This window comes from Artemia franciscana, chromosome 17 (assembly GCF_032884065.1).
Source record: "Artemia franciscana chromosome 17, ASM3288406v1, whole genome shotgun sequence".
Taxonomy (NCBI): domain Eukaryota; kingdom Metazoa; phylum Arthropoda; class Branchiopoda; order Anostraca; family Artemiidae; genus Artemia; species Artemia franciscana.
The window spans coordinates 43006420-43031114 of record NC_088879.1 but is presented as its reverse complement, the minus strand read 5'-3'; the positions used below and the strand labels follow the sequence as shown (position 1 = coordinate 43031114).

At 32.1% G+C, this 24695-nt stretch overlaps 2 protein-coding genes across 3 annotated transcripts in view; one reads left to right on the top strand and one right to left on the bottom strand.

The window, feature by feature from the left end:
- Positions 1 to 1879, top strand: part of LOC136038271 (KAT8 regulatory NSL complex subunit 2-like) — a 41658-nt gene extending 39779 nt beyond the window's left edge. The window contains exon 5 of the mRNA XM_065721391.1: positions 1463 to 1879. Within this exon, the coding sequence (XP_065577463.1) occupies positions 1463 to 1819 (357 nt within the window). The 3' untranslated portion in view covers positions 1820 to 1879. The remainder of the gene's footprint in view (positions 1 to 1462) is intronic.
- A 4676-nt stretch (positions 1880 to 6555) lies between these two features.
- LOC136038269 (insulin-like peptide receptor) overlaps positions 6556 to 24695 on the bottom strand; it is a 258331-nt gene continuing 240191 nt past the window's right edge. Inside the window, exons 23-26 of one of the 2 annotated variants that reach the window (XM_065721386.1) lie at positions 22376 to 22512; positions 19203 to 19367; positions 14040 to 14291; positions 6556 to 9851 (exon numbers count right to left, since the gene is read on the bottom strand). In XM_065721386.1, the coding sequence (XP_065577458.1) occupies positions 9594 to 9851; positions 14040 to 14291; positions 19203 to 19367; positions 22376 to 22512 (812 nt within the window). In that variant the 3' untranslated portion in view covers positions 6556 to 9593. Of the gene's footprint in view, positions 9900 to 14039; positions 14292 to 19202; positions 19368 to 22375; positions 22513 to 24695 lie in introns of both variants that reach the window. The other variant, XM_065721387.1, reaches the window with a different exon arrangement.

The following is a 24695-nucleotide window of genomic DNA, read 5'->3' as shown; positions in this document are numbered from 1 at the left end:
GCTATTAGATGTCAGATATATTTTTAATTTATAGGTTACAAAAGGATCAAATTCTAAGGTGCAGCCTGTCATGTACTGCAAATACGATTGCACATATGCTGCGCTATTAGATATCAGATATATTTTTATTTTATAGGTTACAAAAGGATGAAATTTTAAGGTGCAGCATGTCATGTACTGCAAATACGATTGCACATATGCTGCGCTATTAGATATCAGATATATTTTTAATCTATAGGCTACAAAAGGATCAAATTCTAAGGTGCAGCCTGTCATGCGCTGCAAATACGCATGCACATACGCTGCGCTATTAGATGTCAGATATATTTTTAATTTATAGGTTACAAAAGGATGAAATTTTAAGGTGCAGCATGTCATGTACTGGAAATACGATTGCACATATGCTGCGCTATTAGATATCAGGTATATTTTTAATTTATAGGTTACAAAAGGATCAAATTCTAAGGTGCAGCCTGTCATGCGCTGCAAATACGCATGCACATACGCTGCGCTATTAGATCTCAAATATATTTTTATTTTATAGGTTACAAAAGGATGAAATTTTAAGGTGCAGCATGTCATGTACTGCAAATACGATTGCCCATATGCTACGCTATTAGATATCAGATATATTTTTAATTTATAGGTTACAAAAGGATCAAATTCTAAGGTGCAGCCTGTCATGCGCTGCAAATACGCATGCACATACGCTGCGCTATTAGATATCAGATATATTTTTATTTTATAGGTTACAAAAGGATGAAATTTTAAGGTGCAGCCTGTCATGTACTGCAAATACGATTGCACATATGCTACGCTATTAGATATCAGATATATTTTTAATTTATAGGTTACAAAAGGATCAAATTCTAAGGTGCAGCCTGTCATGCGCTGCAAATACGCATGCACATACGCTGCGCTATTAGATCTCAGATATATTTTTATTTTATAGGTTACAAAAGGATGAAATTTTAAGGTGCAGCCTGTCATTTACTGCAAATACGATTGCACATATGCTGCGCTATTAGATATCAGATATATTTTTAATTTATAGGTTACAAAAGGATCAAATTCTAAGGTGCAGCCTGCCATGCGCTGCAAATACGCATGCACATACGCTGCGCTATTAGATCTCAGATATATTTTTATTTTATTGGTTACAAAAGGATGAAATTTTAAGGTGCAGCTTCTCATGTGCTGAAAATACGCATGCACATACGCTGCGCTATTACATCTCAGATATATTTTTATTTTATAGGTTACAAGAGGATCAAATTTTAAGGTGCAGCCTGTCATGTGCTGCAAATACGCATGCACATACACTGCGCCATTAGATCTCAGATATATTTTTATTTTATAGGTCACAAAAGGATCAAATTTTAAGTCGCAGCCTGTCATGTGCTGCAAATACACATGCATATACGCTGCGCTATTAGATATGAGAAATATTTTTATTTTCTAGGTAACGGAAGGATCAAATTTTAAGGCGCAGCCTGTCATGCGCTGCAGTTACAGTGAAGGAAAGCTGAAATGCCAACAACAGGTTATACCCCTGAGCAAATTCTGTTTCAAACACATTTTGAAGGACAAAGAGCAATTTTTATTTCGGGGTTGTACTGCCGCCATTGATAGCATGGGCAAGGAAGAATGCCTAGCCCCCGTTTTTACTTTATCTGCCACCCCTGTATGTGATTTTCATTGTGGAGCAACAGATATTGATGAACAAGATGCATGTTCTGGTGCAGAAAGTGAAAGAAGAAGTGTGGAGACACGAGTTGAAAGTGGAGTCGTATTGGCCGTCAGCAAGACTACGCTGTGACAATTTTCTCTATTTTTTTTTAGATTTGCAACATTTTATACTGAGTAAACGTGATTTAATTTCCTATTTCGTTTTCTTGTTTCAAAAACAGAGCTATTGGCCAGAGGCAGTTGTAAAGTTAGAGACAGCACTTGACCCGGGCGCTGAAATTTTAGAGGCGCGAAATTTGAAACAAATAATGGTCATTTTGTAATTAAAAAATAGTGTTAATAAATTAGAGGGAACAGTTAATTAATTGAAAATAATTAATAATAAAAAATAAATTATAATAATTTGTAATGGTTAAAAAAATTAAATAATAAAATAAAAAAGAAATGATTAGTTAATTAATAATTGAAAATAATCTTGTTAATAAATGAAAGTTTTGTTAAAATTTGGCCTAAAAATTTTATGGAAGACGGTGGGTGGGGGGGGGAGGGCTAATCAAGATTTTACCCCGTGCGCAAGAGAGGTCAGAACCGCCACTGCTATTAACTAACGTTAATGCTACCCAGTGTTGTGCCAAGTACTTCTTTTTTTTCTTAAGTACAATTACCAAGTACTCAGAGAAATTTTTACTCAAGTACAAGCATCAAGTAATTCTCTAAAAATATACTTAAGTAATAAATGCTTTTGGAAAAGCACTTCAGTACTTAAATACTCATGTATTTCGATTTTACTTCAGTATTTAAGTACTCAAGCACTAATTTTTTACTTACAGTAAATACTTTTACAAAATACTTTCTTTAATATCCGTTTCCTTTCCAAGTAGACAAGATAAGCAAGATTCTGACGAGAAATCGACCGCTTTTCAGAAAAACCGACAGTTTTCATGAAAAAAAATCAACTGGTTTCACAAAAAATTGAATTTTGCTTCAGTTAAGATATAAAAAGAAAAGAATTTACAATGAACATTCATTACAGCTTCATCATAACTTAATTTTTTACTTGCTCCTTTCAACAGCAGAAACTTTTCAAACATACCGTCTCCGAGCATGTTTCCTTTCGAGTAAAAATTCCACCACCTATAAAGAAAAGTCGTTCTGCAGGTGCAGACGAAGGAATCTGACGAGAAATCGACCGCTTTTCAGAAAAACCGACAGTTTTCATGAAAAAAAATCAACTGGTTTCATAAAAAATTGAATTTTGCTTCAGTTAAGATATAAAAAGAAAAGAATGTACAATGAACATTCATTACAGCTTCATCATAACTTAACTTAATTTTTTACTTGCTCCTTTCAACAGCAGAAACTTTTCAAACATACCATCTCCGAGCATGTTTCCTTTCGAGTAAAAATTCCACCACCTATAAAGAAAAGTCGTTCTGCAGGTGCAGACGAAGGAATGACACAGTTGTACTCCCTGAAAACTTCCATTACCCTTGGGTACACTTTGAGCACAGATAGTTCCTTTCGCCTCTCATTCAAATATGACAAAACCTCCACCTTCACAGAATTGTTTTCACGTTTACGGTGCAAGAATCATCACAAGTAATTTCTTCATCTCTAAGATCAAAGTATTCGTCTCCAGACAAAAAGCTACCTTTATCGGCCTCGTGAGTGCTGCTGAAATCCTCGACCTTTTTCGCTTCGTCCACCAAAAGTTCAACTGCTACATCCTTCTGGTTATCAGGAAACCACTTCAATTTTGAAGAAAGGATGACTTGCCGTGGCAATAACATAGTCTCTTGCATGAAGAACTTTTGTCCAGGATCGTAGGGAATCTTTTTTCGAGACCCATAAGTAAAGCATATACCCAAAGGCTGGCTGACTTTCGCCAAATCTTTCAGCTTTTTGATCTTCCTTTCAAGCGATATGATTGCAGGATAAATAGCACCGAAGTAGCATTTTTCCTCCCCCTGAAGAATGTCCTATGCTACTGCTACTGGCTCCATAATTTTCATGTGTTCTTTAAGAATTTCCACATCACGAGAAGTTAGCCTTGGTTTTTGCAAAGCATCACATGCGTCAGCAAGCTTTCCAATTTTGTAACAATTGATCAAACGTTTGACACTGTCATACTTCGAGTTCCTGGTTACCATTATTCCAGTTTCTATATGACTCTACCCAGTGGCGTCAATTCACGAGGATTTTTTTTGAGGGGGGGGGGGCAAAAAGCGTTTGATATTTAGGACGGAAGGGCAAGTTTGTCGTTCTTCAATTTTTTCAATAAAAATATTATAAAAGGCATTTTTTTACTATACATTGGAAATACCCCGCCCACCCCTCCAAAACAGGGCATCTGGAAAAATCTAGAAGAGGGGATGTACACAGTACAAATATAATATTGTACTATGTACAAATAAAGGGGAGGACACAGCCTCCCCAGGAAGCCAATGCCTGTACCATAAATGCAAAATGCAAAAATCCTACTTATGTAATAAGGTTTATTTCATCATAGGTGTCTTCATGGGATGATAGGCCATCAAACCGTTTCCAAAAACTAGTGAATACACGTTTTACGAAATGGTTTTGGGCATCATGACTTATACAAAAAAAGAAGAGCAACGTACGGATAAAAACAATTTTATTTAAATATGTATACCCATCGTAACACAACGAAAAAAAGCAAATGAAATAATAGATTTGCAAAATTCTTTTTCACATGGAAATAACATCACTGCTTACTAAGGGGGCGGGGAAGTATGGAAACTGTTTGTGTAGGTATTGAAGTCAGGTACTTATATCGAGTTATCAGACAATGCGTTCGGCAAGAAATTATATTCAAACTGTTTACGGAGCTAATCGCAGGAGCAGTGTTGTCAAACCTTCCTCGCAAAAATTTAGATTGTGCTTATTATTGGGCCTCTTCACTTTTTTGGCTATTTTTTACCATATTTGACCATATTAACCAGCATTAAATACTTTGAAAGCAAAAAAGATAGTCAATAATTCGCTTATGCCTAAAATAGTATGACAGTGAAACCGCCATTCACTGAGTACACTAAGCCATATCTTAGCCAAAAGAAATTCTACCCAAAATATGGCGGTGGTTTATTGCTTTATATTTATAATTGCAATAGAGCTAATTCCCGTTTAGTAGAAGGTTTTCCGCCATACGGCAAGCTATTTGACAACACTGCTTAACTTTACAAACACACATATACATATATCTTACTTAAAACATTGAAATAAAAATGTTATTTCAAAAAAGAAAGTTAATCTATTGTCTACATTAATCAGCTTTGATACATCTTGTTGATATAGCAATGCTATCTAATATAACAAGAGGTCCTCAATCTATTTGTGTTTATATCTTTTATATCTTGGCCATTTCGTAGGGTTTTTGAGTGATATGACAACACTGGAAAATATTGCAACCACTTATCTTATATGGAACATTTATAAATTATTTTTGTTATTATTAAGGGCGAAATCTCAAAACCATGCCTATTGCCTCGCCTATATATGCCTACAAATGCCTATTGCCTCCAAACTTTCAAAAATAGAAAGATTATTTCAAAATTATATTTTAAATAAAATGAAAACATTTTAAATAGAAAGGCCGAAATGGGCTTAGTTGTGTACATGTTTTTTTTCAACTAATTAGCATTTTAAAGGCGAACTATTATTAAATAACAGAAAAGTTTAATAGCAGAAGAATTGTTCTTCGTCGGGAGGTGGATTCAAAGAATACACCTTGCATTGAAATAAAAATTTTGATAAATCCAATTTAATTAAATTTTATGTTGGTTCGACTGAATGAGGTTGAACTGATATGAAATCTTGTAGTTTAAATTTCCAATTAAAACCCATCTTGGTAACTCATCAGAACTGACGAAGATGATAAGAGTACCTAATTTCTATGTTAGGTGATTTCTATCTTTTCTATGAATGAAGACTATGTTATCCCAATTTGGAAATAGTTAACTGAATATTTGAATTTACTATGGCTAACATTAAAGTTAAAGTAAATTTCAAGTTTAATTTAATGATAATATTAGCAAAAAAGCAACTCATTTTTGGATCATATGAATGAGCCGAATAGCGATGTAAAGCTTGATGAAAAAATTGTTCTTTCTTTTTATTTTCATTATAATAATAGCCGGTTATAGACTTGGAATGACTGTTGGTATAGAAGGAGAGGAAGGTGTGGTCTCCTCCAAAATTAATAAATATATATGGAGATTTCTTTCATATTATTATTTATATAATCTGAACCAAATATAATGATGGCGTTGCAAATCAAAAAGGGCTCTTTAGTATTGACATTCGAGATGCACAGGATTAATATTCTTTTGCTTCAAAAAAAAAAAAAAAAAAAAAAAAAAAAAAATGTTTTGAACAAAAGATAAAAAAATAAATAAAAATAAAACGTCTTCAAGAAATGAAATCTGGAAATCTAGAATAGTTTCGCTTATTATTTCAGATTTTTTATTTTTTTTTTAAGTGAAATTCGTCCAAAGTCATTCACCATTCGTCACACTGCGACAAAAATCTGGAACTCAAATTTGTGATTATTATGTCTTTAAGAGGACAATGAAAAATTATCTGGAAGTTTAATTTATCATAAGCTTAATCTGCTTAAGTAATTTTTAGGTATTATTGGCAGTGCTGAAATAGGCCACTGCACTACTGCAACCATATATATATATATATATATATATATATATATATATATATATATATATATATATATATATATATATATATATATATAATAAAAATTTTGTAAATTTAATATCTTTAATAAAATAAAAATATTTTATATATTAATAAAAATATATATTTAATAAAAATGTTTTATTTATCAATAAAATTAAAAATTAAAAAGGCATGTTCAGAAAATAAAGATCTTTTACGTAATCTGAACCAATAAAAATAAAGTGGTCGCTGCATTTTAAAAAGGGTTGTCTAGAAATCTAGAAATGGCCATCAATTCCTTTTCTAGTGATTTAGGAAGAGAGCTACGAAGTCACAATTTCGGATTTACAGGATACAGATTTTTGTTTATTAAAAAAGTGTAAAATTTCCACAAATACACAGAAAAAAGAAACAAAATGTCCTCATAAAAGATTTCGGATAAGAAGACCTAGATTAATTTTACTTATTTTTTAAAATTTAAATCTGAAAATAAAAAATAAATGAAAAAGTAAAATATAGTTATATTCACATGCAAAGCAAAATTGAAATAAAATATGCATATATTTGTGATTGTTACCGCGATTTTGCTTATGCTAGGTTTACACGATCCGTAAAACACAGCCGTTTTAACGGTCAAAAAAATTATACATATTTCTCATTGACTTTTTTCCTATTAAATAAAAATCAATCGGGAGATACCAGTTGCAAATTTTAGTTATAGTTTTACAGTTCTATATATTATATTTATAGATATACAGTTTTTTTGTTATTATATAGATTACAGTTTTCGCATTTTTTCAAGTTCTGTAATCATTTTTCTGTCAGGAACTGAGGTCAGATTCTTATTACTAATATAGTTATACCATAATTACACTGATTAAATTAATTGTTCCTATTATTATACCAAAAAAAATATCAAGTTTCCCCAAATGCTAGATAGCGTTAATAGCTTTTTCTGTTGACACCAGCGCTAGTTTTTTATAGGCTTCATTGTTTGAAATAAAAAAGACCGGGAGATATACTTTAAATTTTTGGTTACGAGTTTTACAGTTAAATACATTAAAATATATATCATATATATATATATATTATATATATAAAAAATATATTTATATATATTATATATTAAAATATGTAAATATATATATTAAAAATACATACAGTTTTTACAGTCAATCTAAAATCCCAAAATTTTTTCATAGGCTTCATTGTCTTCATATCCCCTCTCAATAGACGCCACAGAAATCACAATTAGATTTACCGAACACTAAGATTAAGCTTATGCCAAGAAATAGCCAGGGCCAAACCCATTCAGAATATAATTTAATTAAATTAGCTAATTAGATCTGCCACTCAAGTTCAATTTATCAGAATCCTTTCCAGAGTTTTACCACGAAAAGTCCTTTAGAAAGCTTCATTGTCAATCCTTAGCTATATAGACAAGTGTAATACGAAAATTTTCTATCTTAGCTAGTCTGAACTAACCAATCAGATAATCGTATTATAATTAGGTCTGATATCAGTAAAAATCAAAACGTCGGTTAAATTTTGGTATTACGCCTGAGCTAAATCTCGTTTTTAATTTGTCTAACGTAAATTATGATGTTTTGTTTTAAGGAACAACATTGATATTTTATGTAAAAGTTTTACTGCTCAAAGGCAAATATTTCAGCTCGGAGAAAAAGTTTACGGCTATTTCAATTTACGGCAATCTGTTTTCAGTTTACGGTAACTATTTCAGTTGGCAGAATAATTTTACGGCTATTTCGGTTTAGGGCTTACGACAATCAGTTTTCAGTCTACCGTATTCATTGATCCGATAATTAGAATTCAGTTTCCAGTATTCAGCTATACGATAATCAGAATTCAGTTTACGGAAATAATTTGAATTTGCAAAAAAATGTTACGGTTATTTCAGTTTACGGCTTACGACAATCACTTTTCGGTTTACAACATTGAGTGATACAACAATCAGATTTCAGTTTACGGTAATTATTTCAGTTTGCAGAAGAAAAAGTGTACGGCTATTTCCGTTTACGTTAATATGTTTTTAGTCTTCGGTAATTATTTCAGTTTACAGAAAAAGTTTACGGCTTACGACAATCAATCTTCAGTTTAAAGTATTTGGTGATACGACAATTAGAATCTCGTTTATGGTAATTGTTTCAGTTTGAAGAAGGAGATGTTTATGGTTATGTTTACGGATCGTGTAAAGTGACCATTAGCTGAATAAGGCTGTAAAAAGCATGTTACTTGACATTGACTGCGAAATCATTTTGCAAAAAAAGTGGAAAAAAACAAAAACATCAAAATTTAGTGACAGTATTCACTCATCAAACGACAAAAAGCACATATCGCATAACTATACTTCGAATACATTGTTTTTCAATTACTATATTCAACTATTCACTAAAAAAAATTGGCGTCTTATTTCACTGGTAAATTATACTGTACTTCACACTGTTGGCAACGTTTGTCATGTTGACAATTTCATGTCTTGTTGGCAACACTGCGAGCCATGCTATACTCACACTTGCTGCTAAAAATCATGCACAACTACAGCGCCAACGATGTATACCGTGCGGAATTTGGTGACTTCGGTCATGTTCTTATGATTAAAACGGTCATTTTTATGATTACAACCAGAGTGTAATCATTAGCCAGACATTTTTGAAATTAGAAAAGATGGATGTTTAGAACAACAATTTTTCACTTATATACTGAAAACGACGAACGATAGACGTCATTTTTAGAATATACTGAGAAGAAATTAGTGTTAATACAGCCCTTTCACACAAAGTTGTCATCATTAAATTTTCCTCAAATGTAACTCAAATGCTTACCACGAGAGCCTGCCCATAGAGGAATAGCTAGTGAAAACGAAACATCTAAGTCAAGCCTCAGAACAAATCCCAACAGAAACATTGGACACCCGTCATAAGGGAAGGCCCAGGAATACGCTAAACGGGTAACCTACACAGCCTTAACACTTTAATCAAACCCAGGTTGGAGGACATGTTAGCCGTAGTAAGCCAACGAAATGATTGGAGGCTCTTCTTTGATGCCCTGGAAGCGCAAATGTAACGTTAAGATCAATGAAGAACGCAGCTTATTCACAACGCTTTTTTTCTTTATAAACAAGTGTGGCTACAGGGTGGCTTGGGCATAAGCTACTCATAACTTGTCGAGATTCGAGAAATAACTAACTAGACTCAACACTCAGTGGAAGCATCACGGTGACGACTCAAATATCCATTACTCACACTCCCATTACTCAGGTGACTCCCAGACTTGCTACTATCACTCTGTGTTTTACTACTATCTGTCGAGGATATATGACTGTTGCCATTTCGGGGTTGTGCGGGCTGAATGAGGGGACGCCGCTTTCCTCCTCGGTAAGTCAGCGGCGCGTGGTCATCGTCTTCCTGTGTAGAGTAGGACGCCACGGCTTCGGACGCATGCTCTCTTTCCTGAGACAAAGAAGGGATGTTACTTGTTGCCACTCAGCTAGCAGCACACTGGAAAAAGAGCTTTCGCTCATATTCAGTTATACTCATAAATATATATATATATATATATATATATATATATATATATATATATATAATATATATATATATATATATATATATATATAATATATACATATATATATATATATATATATATATATATATATATATATATATATATATATATATATATATATATATATATATATATATACATTTATGTATTATATATATATATATATATATATATATATATATATATATATATATATATATACATATATATATATATATATATATATATATATATATATATATATATATATATATATATATATATATATATATATATATATATATATATATATATATATATATATATATATATATATATATATATATATATATATATATATATATATATATATATATATATATATATATATATATATATATATATATATATATATATATATATATATATATATATATATATATATACATTTATGTATTATATATATATATATATATATATATATATATATATATATATATATATATATATATATATATATATATATATATATATATACATTTATGTATTATATATATATATATATATATATATATATATATATATATATATATATATATATATATATATATATATATATATATATATATATATATATATATATACATTTATGTATTATATATATATATATATATATATATATATATATATATATATATATATATATACATATATATATATATATATATATATATATATATATATATATATATATATATATATATATATATATATATATATATATATATATATATATATATATATATATATATATATATATATGTAGCAATTTCGTTTTTAGCTACTTCGATGCTTGGGAAAATTAATAACTATTGGAATTTATAACCGACAACTGATTTCAGACCTGCGACAAAAAAACAAAAAAGAAAAGAAAAAAATCCATCTAATTTTACCGTTACTATACTTTTGCCTAAACTTAAGTAATGATTTGAGGCTTTTCCCAGTTTTAACAGCACAATATAAAAAGTTTTTCGTTTAAAAATCTATCTTTTAAAATTTAGTTAAAAACTATAAAAATGATGTATTTTCATACCAATCTCATTAAATCAAAGAAGTTAAATGTTGAAATAACGGGCCCATAGCCAAAGCAAGGGCCCACAGCAAGCAAAAGAAGAAAAGCAATCAAACAAATAATTATATTATATTTTTATATATTAATTTTATATTTGTATAACCACAAATTTTTTTTTTTTAATATTGTGTGTGTATGGTTATTTTAAACGTTTTCGTGTTTTCCCTAAGCTTTTCTCTCTTTTTTTGTGTCTAACTTCTATTTTTTTTTTTACTCTGAAATGTGATTACATCCATCTTGGCTTTTTAAAAAAAAGAATTAAATTGAAAAAATTGAAAACAAATTATTTAATTTAAACTTCTTTTTATTAAAAAAAAAATAAAAATAATTTTTATATTTTAAGTCTTTCCAGTTGCTCCATTTTATCGATTCATTCTTTTTTTTAAAGTTCTTTTTTTAAACCTTTAAGTACCAAGGACGTCAAAACAAACACCCCCCCCTGATCCTATTTTACATCTATTTATACCATAAAACTGTGATTTTCTAAGGTTTGTTTCGGCTGTTTGGAATTTATGAAGTTTGAAGGGTAGTGCCACGTTTTCATATTTTTTGCCATGTTGCCATGTTTCGTATGTAACAGTTACACCTTCTTAAGCTGTTGCAAAATGTTTTTAATTTATTTATCCTTATTTTCATCTACGGTTCTTTTTTTTTTAATCTGGCAACCACTACTAGTAAGAACTGCAAAACTACACCCATCTCTCATAAAAAAATGGAATCCCGAGTTTTTCCTAATTTTGTAGGAACATATACAGCTATATGAGTTTCTGCTTAAACAATTCAAACAACATGATATATTTGTCACGGTCCTTGGTACTTCAGATCAGCCTTCCTTGTATAAGCCTTCATACAAGGCTTATACTTCATACTTGTATAAGCCTTCATACATATTCCATGTAATAAGCCTTCCTTGTATAAACAACAGAAAAAATTTCAACAAGAAAAAGTGATTATAATAGACTGAATAAACTACGATTTAAATACAAAATAGGAACACAATAATGCTACGAGCAACTCACTGCAGCACCATACCAACTGCTAAGCAAACAATTCCCTCTCTGCCCCAGCCCATGAAGTTCTAATTCCATTAAAACCCTTTCTTATGACCTATTCCCACCTTATTAGGGGACAACCTGCTTTTCATTGGTTTCCAGATGCATTGCTAAAAAGCACAGCCTTTGTCACGCTTCATCCGTAGAAACGTGGCCTAGTCGTCTTAGCCTTTCTTTCATTATAGCCCTAATAATGACTAGAACAGGTGAATGAACAGCTAATAGACTGAGTGAATTGCAGTTTTAGTACAAGATATAAATACAAGAATCAAGCATAAATGTAAACAAAACAAACTGAACAATGTTTAATTGAACAAAATATTGAATTTACATTATAATATTTATCTGTATTGCCTCAATACATGTTTCGATAATTATAGCTATACTACTACTGCTACTAACAACTCACCGCAGCACCAAGCCACCTGAGGCAAACACAGCTACGCACGCTCCTCCTCCATCCCAATCTATTTAAAGATTTCCTCTTTACACCCTCCTGGGAAGTTCCCATTTTCTTTAAATCTTTTTTTTATGACATCCTCCCACCCTAGCCACAGACGACCTGATTTCTGCTTAGCCCTAGACGGTTGGCGGAAAGAAACAACTTTCAGCAATCTGTCATCCTTCATCCGCAAAACGCGCCCTAGCCATCTCAACATTTCTCTCATCTGATCCTTATACTGAAAGGTTAGGATCACTAGGCCACGCCTTAAACGATGGCAGATTGCCAAAGATTATGCTTTTTGGCCATGCCTCTATGGCCAAACAAATAGCAAATTGTCCCCAAGCGAATGGGAAGCGGCCACAAGGAAGGTTGAAAGAAAAAGGGAGGGGCTAAAGAGTAAAGCTTTGAATAGACTGGAATGTAGGAGGAACATGTACAACTGTTTTGACCCCAGATGGCTTGGTGCTGCAATGAATTGTTAGTATCCTACTCCTACTACTGCAGTCACAGCTGTTCCTAGGGGGTGGGGAGCAACTGGGTCAGCTGTCCCGAGCACCGCAGCTGTGCTCTTGGTTTGATCCGAACAATCTTGAAAAAAAAGTACATTTAGGATAACACAAAATTTCATAAAGAAAGAAAACGATCAAAAATGGGGTTTTTATAGGCCAAATGAAAATACTAAAAAATACAGATTTAATTCTTTTAATTTTTGGTCTTTTATTTAATTTTTTGGCTTATTTTTTCATTAGTTTTGTTGTACTTTCCGAGTTTGTTTTTTGGTTTTTACCTTTTCCTTGATCATATTATTTTGTTCGCGCTGAAGAAGAGAGGCGGTTGTTCTCTCGAAATATTCGCTTTCTGTGTTTTCTTCAGTATTTTCATTTGGCCTTTAAAAACCCCATTTTTGGTCGTTTTCTTTCTTTATGTTATGGCAAGCCAATAATATCTAAGCCAATAATAATATCTAATAATAAGCTATAATAATATCTAAAAATATTAAATAATAAGCCAATAATAATATCTAAGCCAATAATATCTGTTATGGCAATCTAAGAAATTATCTTTAACAAAAAATTTCGAACTCATGCAGATAAGGGATTTAAACTCTGGTCTAGCATTTTAAAATATGATGAATTTAGTGATACAATTTTCATCTAGATCAATGCGCGTGATCCCCCTTCCTCTAATGTTATGCAAATATCTCTATACATAGTTAATAAGACAGAAAGACTCGGTTTAAGGTTTACAGTTTCCTTTGGAAAAAATAGACACACAGAACGTTTACTGGGAACTTATTCAACTAAAATATTAAAATCTACTAAATTAAATTTTTAATTACTTAATTAAATGATTTTCGATTAATTTCAAGTAGATTTTTATTAGTTAATTAGTGGGACTATGACGCGAAAAGTAGATTTCATACCACGATTTTTCTTAAGTGTTTTTCGAAGCAATAACTTACCGGATTGAGTGGTTCTTCTTCATCATGACTCTCACTCAACACCACATCATCATCATCAGGACATTCAACGTCCAGGATCTCGACGACGGTTTGATCAGGTACAGTAGTTCTTGAAAAGGAAGTATTACCATAATTATCTTCTTCAGGGTGCTCATGGATAACCATTCTCTCTTGTCGGTCAAGAGCAAGGTATTCCTGACCCTCTCCACTGTGATAAAAGGAATCTTCGGAGAAATTGTTGTCACATTCCAACTAGCAAAGTAGAATTTATTGTAAATCATATTATCAATAAAAAAGAAAAAAGAAAAAAAGACATAGAATAAAAATATAGCGGCCAATAAGCTCCCAGGAGCATTCTTATGGGGATGGGAGTGGGGGGGGGGCTAAAAAAATGCAGTTAACTACATAAAATAGGTTAAAGAGTATTGAATATGTAAGTCTTAAACGCAACTGAAGCGCCTGAAGACTGGGATGTCATTTAATTTCTTATATTTTTCATATAATTTGTCCCTTGAATTTATGCATCTGTACAAACACATTTTTTTTTTATTATGCGGTTGAGACAGCCTCTCACGACCTCTTGATGAGTTAAATGAGGATGAGTTTGATGAGTTTAAAGTAGCCGAATTATCATTTCTTCGTAAAAGGACTTAATTCAGTTTTAACATGGAAAGTTCGGACAGACAGGGAAACGGTCTCAGTCTGTGAAAACGACCAAAGAAAAATGGGATAGAATTCGTGCTAGAATAGTAGGATATTAGAGGCCTTTATGATAAAAAAACTAATAAGTGGGAGGGGGCAAGGTGGGGTTAAGGGAGTTCCTGTGGGCTCGTCTTTGCCCTCCTGCTTGTTTTGCACCAAATCTGCAGTTAACTGGTTTCTGCACGCCATTTTCTTTTTTTTCGCAGTCATTATCAAGTTTTTCAGTTTCAAAAGGAAAAATCGGACAGACGGAACAGATAGCTAGATTTAATAGGTATTTGACTGAAAATGCGCCCGCCGTTCACATTTTTAGAGAATTTTATAGGCTTGAGTAAAAGAATTCACAACATTCAAAATATTTCGAAAATCTTGAATTATGTACATCAAAAGTATTCTTTAGAACCGAAAAACTTATTTACCCCTTTTTAGCCCATTTGTAAAACTTGGTTTTTTAAAAGTATTTTTTTTATAAAGAATTTACTTAATTCTGTTCGGTCTCCGGATTAAGAATGATCCGGAGGATGGAGCATAATGATCTGGATCCAGAGTCTCTCCGGATTTGGATACGGAGATTCAAATATTTTAGAATATAAAAATTTTAGGCAAAGTAAGGATATAAACAAATGTTGAGCCAAATCGGATGAGAGGAAGGGGTCGAAATAAGGATCTTAAATTTTGTCAAGCAATCTCAAATTTTTCAAATTTTGTCAAATTCTGTCTCTACAATTTGTCGCTCAAAATCCTGGCAACAGGCAGAGAGAGAAAGGAAGTTAAGTAAAACGTGGCAGAAAACACAGAAAAACCTCAAAAAAACGCATAAGAAATTTTGATATATTCATTTTTTTTTACGTTTTTACAAGTTAGATAAACGAGTTAGACGGATACAGTCTTGAGGGTGGGGGGGGATGAAGGTTCTTATTGTTTTTCCGACGTTGAAGTTTGAGGTAAAGTAAGGATATATACATATGTTGAGCCAAATCGGATGAGAGGAAGGGGTCGAAATAAGCATATCAAATTTTGTCAAATTCTTTCGCCACAGTTTGTCGCTCAAATTCCGGCGATAGACAGACACAGAAAGGAGGTTAAGTAAAACGTGGTAAAAAAAAATTATCATCGATCTGTTCTGCATTAAATTTTAAACTGATTCACTTTCATTTTTTTTGATAAATAGTTTAGTTTCTCGTACACTTTCCTGTCGCTCACATCTTATTTACGACTCCTGAATATTAGGTCTTTCTGTTTGATTATTTTGTGTAAAACCTGGGGAGTTCTATTTTCACGTCTAACAAATATTAAGAGAGTGAAAAAAATGTTATACTTTCACATAAGTTACGCAATAGTAGTTATACTTACTAAAAACCACAAATAACATAGTGATGCCATTTTTTTTATTTAAAAAAAAAAAAAAAAAAAAAAAAAAAAAAAAAAAAAAAAAAAAAAATGACATGATACTAAGACGCATAACAGGGTATACAATAACAACAATGAACAAATATCACAATTGCAAAAAGAAAACAAACACAATAAGGCACCTAATGCCATAAAACTAACATAATTACACAAAATATGCAGACATGATCAATATATTTTAAGTACTTTAAAACTACATAAATCATGGGTAAAAAAAGAAAAAGATCTCTAGCGGGGATTTTATTTCTCTAAGAGAATCCTCATTGAAGATTTTACTGACTTATTTTTTATTATTAATAATAATTTTTGTATTTTCATTTTGGGTCTTTTTCTCAGGTCTTAATTTTTTTCCTATTGTAACCATATAAATATGTAAACATATTTCCTATTCTAACCATATAAAATAACGTTCAACATTCTTTTTTTGTCCTGCTTATCGTCCACCCTCCAAAAATCTCTCTCTGTGCTGCATGGCTACACGCACATACCTCCCCACATTCTTGATATACACTTTACACTTACTATTTTAAAATTCTGACCATCCAATCTTTCCCATTTACCCCAATACCAAAAGTTTCTACCCTCAAATCCTTCAACTCCTTACAATTGCACATAAGAGTGCTCTAAATCATCATTTTCTCCGCACATCAGGCAAAAATACGGACCCTTCCGCGACCTAAAGCTCTCCAAATACTTCCTTCTTTTACTGAAAGGCATAAAATTACCCTTACTGAAATGACCAACGTTACATCCCCCCTGAAGTCCCACTTTAAAATAATACTCCTCCCCCCATAGCATATATTATTCAACCTTTTAAAGTATCCACATTTAAGAGGTAAGCTTGATCCGGTCACCCCCAGGTTTCAAGTACTATAGTCTTACTTGGAAGATATTCACCTAGTCTTGCCCCCCCCCCAAATAACTCAACTATAAATAAAGCAGGAACAACGCATAGTTCTTCAGATCGAATCTGAAGAATCGAATCACAGTTCTATATAGAATCGAAGATCGAATCGAACTATATATAATCGAACATAGAATCGAAGATCGGATCGAATCATAGTTCTTCAGATCGAATCGAATTGAAATGCTAGATTCACTGCAGTACAAAATTGTTACGAATAGATACGGGATTGGATAGAAAAAGCCTCTTCCGCTGAAAATTATTACTTGGGAGTCCAAAGCAACCTCCTTTCAGCGTGAGAGGAAATTTTGGGGAAAATACTTTGCTTTTAATGTTCTTCAATCACTAATAAAATTAATAAAGATGGTTTATGGCTAGGATAGCCATGTTGGGGTCTCCAATTTCCTTCAAATGGCTCACAGAACGGATGGACTATTTTCATTAACCTTACTACATGCCTATCTACCTTAGTTCTGCTCAAGGATGGATGGATGATAGATTATCTATTAAAAAGCGGAATGACAAAATTTTCACAGTTTTGAAAAAGGGTTATGCCGGCTTTGCCTCTCACTCAGACTATCTGTCTCGGCTTTTTCATTGTGGTCCACCAACTTGATTTTTATTCAAAACTCAACAGACTAAAGTATTAATTTAATTCAAAACAATGTTATTAACATGCAAAAAACTGACACAAAGTGATGACAACATATGACAACAAGTGACACTGATTCAGAAAAAATGCTTAAAAGCGACCGGTCGGATATCAATCTTGTCAATCCATCATAAAAATTCAAAATAAAGAGGGGATAACAAGAATAATAAAGACAAAAAAAAGAAAGGAAACACTAAAAATTAGAAAAATTAGATACAAATCAATAAGAAAAAGCTACTTTTGGTATTGCATCTCAACAATTACCTTTATTGTCTTTACAATTACCATATAAGAAAAATCGGGTAAGAAATTTTGGTATTTAGATAAAAAGAGAGTTTCTAAAAAAAATTCTCAAATATCTATTTCTAATCAGCCCGTAGCAATCTCTGGAAACCTTTCTTGACCCATAAACTTACGAAGAAAGGTTATGAGAATCTAATCTAAAATGCAATCGATTTTTGATGAGTTATCTGTGCCAGCAGAACAACATCACAAGGAAAGAAACTGGAGGAAGAAGGAAACCGAAAATAGGGAGGAAAACAAGGAGACTGAAGGTAGAACAAAAAATGGGAATAGACTCAAGGAAGAAGAGAATTAGGAGAACGAATATAGAGTAAGAAAGAGAGGAAAGAGAAAAAATACGAAAAATTGAAGAAAAAAATTAAGAGAGTATGCTCTAATATACAAGGAAAAACGTATAATATTTGATGCGTTATCATTACCAGCGGAACAACATCATAAGGGAAGAGTCTGAGGGATGAGGGAAAGAGTGAGACCAAAAAAGGAAAGAAATAACGAAGGAGAGTGAAGGAAGGAAAACAGTGGAAAGAGACGGAAGAATTAGGAGAATCTGACCCAAAATGAAAGTAAAAACGTATAACAGTTGATGCACTATCAGTGCCAACGTCATGAAGAAGGAGAGACGAGGAAAAACGAAAGAAAGAAACCAAAGAGATGAAAGAAAAGAACGAAGGAGGCTGAAGGGTGAAGAAAAGAGAAAGGAGGCCCAAGGGGGAAGAAAATTAGGAATACTAAAATAGATGAGGGGGATAGAGGAGACAGAAAAATTAAGCAAAATTAAACGGAAAAAAATCACGAGAATCTGATCCATATAGAAGCAAAAATGTATAACATTTGATGCAATATCAGTGCCAGCAGGACAACGCCATAACTGGACGTTATATAAACATCATGAGAAAGGATATTGGAGGAAGAAGGAAATTAAAAGAGCAAAAGTAGCGAAAAAAGCAGGGAGACAGACAAATTAACTTCGATAATAGGATTTCCGAGAATTATTACAGGGTTTCAGAGATTTATTCTTGGATCTTGGCGTTTCAAATATATCTCATCGGGTAGATATATATCCTATCCCTAAGCTTTCTGAGATCAATCCAAGAGTTTCAACGAGATCAGTATATAGTATGAGAGGTTAAAAATATATCATAGGATTTTAGGGATCAATCCCAGTCTTTTCGATGATTTTGATTTATCTTACCTCTGGCAGAAGCTGTTCAACAATGTCCACAAATCTTGGCCTCTGTTTAGGCTGAAACTTCCAACACTGAAGCATCAAATTATATAAAATGTCTGGACAATCCTCGGGCATTTCCATTTTGCCTCCGTCCATAACATACTTCAGAACTTGCTCATTAGATAGACCCTGAAAGAGAATTAAACTCAACGGCTGAAGGATAGACATATAATCTAAACATATTTAAAGCAGACCTGCCCAACTATGACAAAATATAACTAAAAAACAATTACAGGAAAGAAAGAGAAAGAAAGGTTTTGAGTGAAGGAGATACATGAATGTAAAAAAGTAACTTTAATATTTTGCCTGTATGAAACAAAGCGTCTATTGTGCAGATGAAAACCAATAGAAACAGAAAAAGAGCAAAAGACAACGAGAAATAAAAGGTGGAACTTAAAGAACAAAACAAAATGAGAAGTAAAAATTTATAAACATAAAATATATTAAAATAAATAATTGTCTGGCTCGTAAATTGGTCACAAAAGTTGCAATGAAAACATTAGCCACCCCCCCCCCCCTCAGGCCACAGCCTTTGGTAAACCTGATCTGCTTTAAAATTGATCCCAATTGGATTGCAAAGTTTATTTTGTTAATCAATGATACTTTATCCATATCAACCCCATCCCCTCTGGAAGAGTAAAAAAAAAAAAAAAAAAAAAAAAACATAAAAAGGACATCTCGTAGAATCTGAAAATAATTTAACGCCTTTCTGGCAAAAAAAAAAAAAAAAAAAAAAAAAAAAAAAAAAAAAAAAAAAAAAAAAAAAAAAAAAAAAAAAAAAAAAACAGAAACCATCGCCCCCCCCCTTTGGAAATATTTTTGCTGGAACGGAAATGCTTAACAGAAATTGAGAAACATATGTTAATACTCACCAGCATCAAATAAGGTAAAAACGAATATAAACCAAATTCAAATAGAAACCAAAAATGGACAAAAACAAGGAGAAAACACAGGGAACCAGAAAATTAACAATAAAGTAGTTTTCTTGTTTTCAACAATTTCTCATTTCCTGTTTTATCAGCTGCAGAAGAATTTTCAGGAGACGAAACACTTCAACTCTCTAAATTGCTTCATTCTTTGAAATGAAGTCACTAAGATAGTGTAAAACTTTTAATCGAGATAACACTTATGAATAAAGCGATCTGTATAAATAGACAAGAATGTAGAAAGGGCAAGAAAAAAAGTCAAAAAGGAAGCAATAAGAATAAAACAAAAGACCACAAGGACAAATAGAACAACAGGTGCTAAAGTCCGAGGACGTTTTAGGACGTTTTCAGGTACGAGTAAAGCCACGATGGATCTTGGGGATGAAAACTGGTTTTGTTGTAATGACCTTGGTACTTTGTTTTCAATATAAATTATATAATTAATAATAATAATTAATTGTAATAATTTTTACATAACAATATATATAGAATAATTAGAATAATTAATATATATTATTTTTGGTTATCTTGTTCTTAGCAGTAACAATCTAATCTTTCAATCTTCCTTTCTGGTCTTTTAATTCATTTTCATTATTATTATCCAACTCAGTTTTAGTTGGAAAAAAAAAAATTGAGTGTTGTTAAGACCAGTGAGCATGGTAGCCATTCAATTGGCTGTCTTGGTCGTATTCATCAACCTTCAAAATTTTCTAAGGGCCCTATCAAAGAATATGGGTGACTTTCAAGAGTAGAAACTGGCACTAGTGTCGTCAAAACATCCACACCATCTAGCGTTTGGCGACACTTAGCGTTTTAGCAAGCTTTACAACCATTTTTCAGTCAGGAACTGAGACTAGACACTTATTACTACACTAATATTACCAACTACACAAACTAATTAAATATTCTCGTTATTACCGTGAAAAAATGATAAGTGTCGCCAAACCGTAAATGGTGCTTTTTGTCGACCTTATTGCCAGTTCCCACTCTTGCAAAATTTCACACTTTTTATTCCAAAAAAATTCGGTAACGGATGCATTATTAATTATTTTAATTATTAGTATTTAATTATTATTATTTATAGTTTTTAAAATTTGTTTTTAAATGAAAAAATTACAAAATGATTATAACAGTTAGATTATTTATTGAAATTCTGCATCACTAAAATTTCTGCACCGGGTCAAGTACCCCTTCAGCCCCCCTTAAACCGCCTCTGTGTACGTGTGAAAATGTCAGAACGAATTTCAGAAAGTTTCAAGAAATTCTTGTAAAAAGGTATATAAAGGATTTATTTCTTTTTTTTTATAACTATACTAAGCATCAATAAAAACAAGGCAATTACTATCAGTGCAGAAGCACTTTTTATTTCAATTTTACGTTGAAAAGGCTAGAATACGTCTAGAGAGAATGTGTCAAGGCTAGAGTGGTGCTAGTTACCTAAAATGTACGGGGGAGGGATGGAAGGGGGTATTTTTTAAAAGCGAAGATACGAAAAAAATCTTTTTCAAAATATAGGGGTTACCATTGTCACCTCCTTGACCTAATCACACAGCACCAGTGCCTTGCATGTTCATGCATCCAAGTATTTCTCTTGCATAAAATATGTTTCTTACATGAAAATATGTCAATTACTAAACTCGCTTTGCCAACTCACATTGAACCAAAAATTATAAAAACAAAGCGAAATACTTATCTTCTCCCAAAAAAATCCTTCCTAACATTGGTTGATTTTGCTGTTTAACTACGCTACCCTCCTAAGGTTGCAAGTCGCATATTGAAAACCTTGAACTCAAAGTAAATGGAGTCCTTAGCATCTTGAGTGTCCTAGGGAGGGGGGGGATCAAAATCAAAAGACCCTTTTTAGATTATTAATTTTCAAGTTTCTTTGAGGGGGGGGGGTAGTGTTCTTTGAAGCAGGTTTGGGGATCATATAAAATAGGCTGAAAAAATCGAAAACTTTTCGGACGACTATTAAGCGTAACAGCTATATTAACATCTTAGCTTTATATATATATATATATATATATATATATATATATATATATATATATATATATATATATATATATATATATATATATATATGTATATATATATACAAGCAGTTTGTTTAAGTGGAAAATAAAAAGAAAGAGCTACATGACATTAAAAATGCAACACCCTAACGTAATCTTAAAAGGAAGAAAACACAATTAGAAAGACAATTTGTACCTGATATGGCTGTGACGCCAGTGTTGCCATTTCCCAAAGTACAACGCCAAAACTCCAAATATCTGATTGACTAGTAAATACGCCATCTTTCAAAGATTCAGGAGACATCCATCGAACCGGTAATAATCCTTTCCCCCCTATTGGAAATGACAAAATAAATATAAATTATTGGAAATATAATAATGTCATATATGTTTGTGGATTTTACACATTTTCCATTTAACACGAAGAGTGGAACTTACTACCTCGCAAATGACAGTCTGATAGGATACCCAGGGGATTTTGAGAAATCAAGCCTAAGGATGGACTTCGAATTGAAGAGTTTGATACACCCTCCCCCATAGAACTGTCTGTGTATACTTGAGATTACATTAAATAAACAATAAATAAATAATTATTAAGATAATTATAAATTATTATTATAAATGAACAATATTTAAATAATTAATTAATAACTCGATAAATAAAGCATTTTTATAATTATAAATAAATTATAAATATTTTATTTATATATAATTGTACATTATATTTATAAATAAATAATCAAGAATTTTTTAACCACTATAGACAACAAGAAAAAGTGGAGCAATGAATTACAAAAGAAAAGAGACCGAAATATACAAAAACATAAAACCATAAAATAGCTAATATAGAACGGCCAATAATGGCTAAATAGAACCAAAAAAACAAGAAACACAAAATGGCTCAAACTGTGAAATAGCAAACTCGAGCAGGTCTTCTTGCAGCAGAGACCGTATATCACTTTAATTTTGACTCACTTGTGACCAGCGGTGAATTTTCATCATTTTCATCGGGGGGAGGGGGAAGAGGGGTCCATATCCAGATAGTCAAGAGGCGTGGGATATATAATTATTTTTTTCTCCACATTATTGGCGGGGCAACTGCCCAACCCCCAAACGACGCCCCTGCTTATGACTTATACATGACATATAGCGTCAATATATATATGACAATAATTGACAATAAATATAAAGATGTATTGACAATATATCAATATATATGACAACAATATAATAATTATGTGATATGTTAATTCATTTTGGTATTAATCATGACTCCTCCTGTAGCAGATGTCAGTAAATCATACTAATTACGAGTTACTTTAGACTTATATTTGACGAACAATTTATATGACAATAATTATTAATCTAAGACATTAATTATGGCTCCTTATGTAGAAGGGCGATTGTATAACATTAAATATGAATTACTTGCGATTTATGTATGACATATAACTTTTGGGATATCAAAATATATGACAATGATCTATATGACAATAATTATATATGACGTAATTATTAATTATAACGTTACTTATGGCTCCTTAAGCAGGACTAGCATGTCGAATTAAATACGACTTAGTAAAACATAGTCCGTCCCACACCGGCTGGGGCATAAGCCAATAACGGTACCACTCCACGACAACCTCTACAGAGTCAGAGGTCATAGGTCTTACAAAGATGTTCCTACCAGTGCAGCATCCTTATCTACGCACCAGCCAAGAGTCATCTTTTGCCGTCACAACCTTCTAATGTCCGAGAATCCCAGCACCACACACCGTGTGGGAACCTGCCATTGCCCATACAGACGATGTGGCCACAATATCGCCACCAAATATTGAAGACTACCTGAACTATCAACATACGCTTGGTTCTTTAATGTGTGGAGGTTTTCGTAATTCTGTCAGTCCAGTGGATGCTCAGGATGTGTTGGTTAGGAAATCCCAATAAATCTTAAAATCTTAATAAATACTATTCGTAATTACTTTATTTCTATTTTCTTTTATTAAATCCTATTCTTTTTATTTTGCTTTTCATTCCGATTTAATGTTCCATTTTTTATTTTTACTTTCGAATTTTAATTAAATCCCAAATTTTAGGAACTCAACGCAATCTACAGTGGCTTAAAGTTTTCTAATTACATCGTGCAACGCTGTACTGTCTGTGGCACTGATAGTGTTTATTTCTTGCGCCCATGCTAGAATGTTTAATATACCTGTATGTAGTTGCCAATTTTCTTTTGAATATTTGAGAACAAAAAGGTATGGAAGCAGAAAACCAGGAGAGCACAGAGAGGGGAGAGGAAAAGGAAGAAGTCGAGAGGGAGAAGAAGAAAATAAGAAGAACATAGACAGGGAAGAACAAAGGGAGGAGGTAAGAAAAAAACAAAGAAATATCAAAAAGGGGAGGAATGAGAAAGGAGACTGAAAGAAGCAGAAGAGAAGGAGACCAAAAGGCTGGTAGAATAAAGGAATATACAAAAGGATGACGAAAAAAAAAGACCAAGAGAGGGGAGAAAA